The sequence below is a fragment of the Chrysochloris asiatica genome, unplaced genomic scaffold (genome assembly GCF_000296735.1).
Source record: "Chrysochloris asiatica unplaced genomic scaffold, ChrAsi1.0 scaffold00144, whole genome shotgun sequence".
Taxonomy (NCBI): Eukaryota; Metazoa; Chordata; class Mammalia; order Afrosoricida; family Chrysochloridae; genus Chrysochloris; species Chrysochloris asiatica.
Genome location: NW_006408662.1, coordinates 2,819,533 through 2,821,052, shown reverse-complemented (window position 1 = coordinate 2,821,052; position 1,520 = coordinate 2,819,533). Strand labels below are relative to the sequence as shown.

Here is a 1,520-nt window from a genome sequence, read left to right as displayed (position 1 = left end):
CATGCATTTCCACAGGGGTGCGCCCACCTGCCCCGAGATGGCAACACTGCCAAGGACAAGAGGAGGGCGGTGAGACTTGTTCTGAACCCTCAGGTGGGATAAAGGGGGAGATCACCAAACAGTCACATCATATACCTCTCCCTGTGTTCTGCCCCAGTTCCCACTGTACTGGCTCAGCGTGCCAGCCATCCTGAAAGGCTGGATGGACCGAGTGCTGTGCCAAGGGTTCGCCTTTGACCTTCCTGGATATTATGACTCTGGCTTCCTCAAGGTACGTGATGTGGGACCAGGGCTGCTGTGGGGTGCGCATGCGTATGTTTGTGTGTACGTGATGAACTTCCCTGTGTGAGAGACAGCCTGTGGTATGGGTCAGAGTGTGGATGAGCTTGTGGTGAGAGTTTTTGTGTTTGTGCAGATGCCTGTCTGCTGGGATACTCAAGTTTCACGTCTTGATTTTTTGTTATGTTTCCTGATTTCTGTCTGACACAGCAGGCTCTGATATGGAGCACATGGTTTCTGAAAACATGGAACCTTCACTCTAATGAGGGACATAGACATGCCCACACTAACCAGGCACCTGAAGAGGAACTGGGGGTTGAGGTCGGGAGAGTGGGCCTTACAGACAGTGAGGGAATAAGACTTGACCCAAGAGGGGGTGTTGTAGAAGAGCCAAACCTGTGATGAAGAGCCAAACCCAGGCCACTGGGCTTAGACTTGGTGGAACAAAGATAATGGGATTTCTGTCCTATAGGGTGAGGACTGGAGGCCTATGGGTTTATTACTGAAATAAGTTCTTACCAATAATGACTGCTTCAAATTCAAAAGGCTTCAGAAGATGAGTGTGTATCAGGAAACACTGAATACCCCAAGTCCATCTTGGACCAGACTCCATTCAGCCCCTTGGGGTTGGTACCTTGGCTGGATCCATTTCACAGATGGTTCCCTCAAAACCTTATTCTTGCCGGAAGCCCAAGCACATGCATGTTCTCTGAGCCCTCTGCCCCCTGGGATCACTAGAGTGCCTCGTGTTGGCATGTAGTTGTCCCCTGTGACCAGCCTGCCAGAGACAGGATGTTATATCTGTGTTTGTCCCTGGATGAAACTGACCATGGTTGCTCCCTCCTGGTCATCATAGCCCTTTGACCAGCAGTACCATGCCTGTCCTTCAATCCACTCACAGTGTCCTCTCTCTCCTCTGCAGGGCAAGCTGGCACTCCTCTCGCTGACCACAGGGGGCAACACAGAGATGTACTCAAAGTCTGGGGCCACTGGAGATTTCCGGTACTTCCTTTGGCCACTGCAGGTAAACTGACCATATCTCTGTACTTCCATCTATACATGCAGCTCCCCCGAATTGTAAAAGTGAGATCACACGCGACCCTGAAACTCACCAGTTTGACCCAATCTGTGTATAGCATCCAACAACAAATAAACATATGGTGGTGGTTATGTGCCGTGGCGTCGGTTCCAACTCATAGCGACCCTGTGCAGGGTTTCCGAGGCTGTAAATCTTTACGGGA

The 1,520-nt window shown here is 50.9% G+C and overlaps 1 protein-coding gene across 1 annotated transcript in view; it reads left to right on the top strand.

Moving 5' to 3' along the window:
* The window catches only part of LOC102820173 (ribosyldihydronicotinamide dehydrogenase [quinone]-like), a 67,276-nt gene that overhangs the window by 52,285 nt on the left and 13,471 nt on the right, over positions 1–1,520 (top strand). The window contains exons 3-4 of the mRNA XM_006870576.1: positions 158–271; positions 1,202–1,303. Coding sequence (XP_006870638.1) covers positions 158–271; positions 1,202–1,303 — 216 coding nt within the window. The remainder of the gene's footprint in view (positions 1–157; positions 272–1,201; positions 1,304–1,520) is intronic.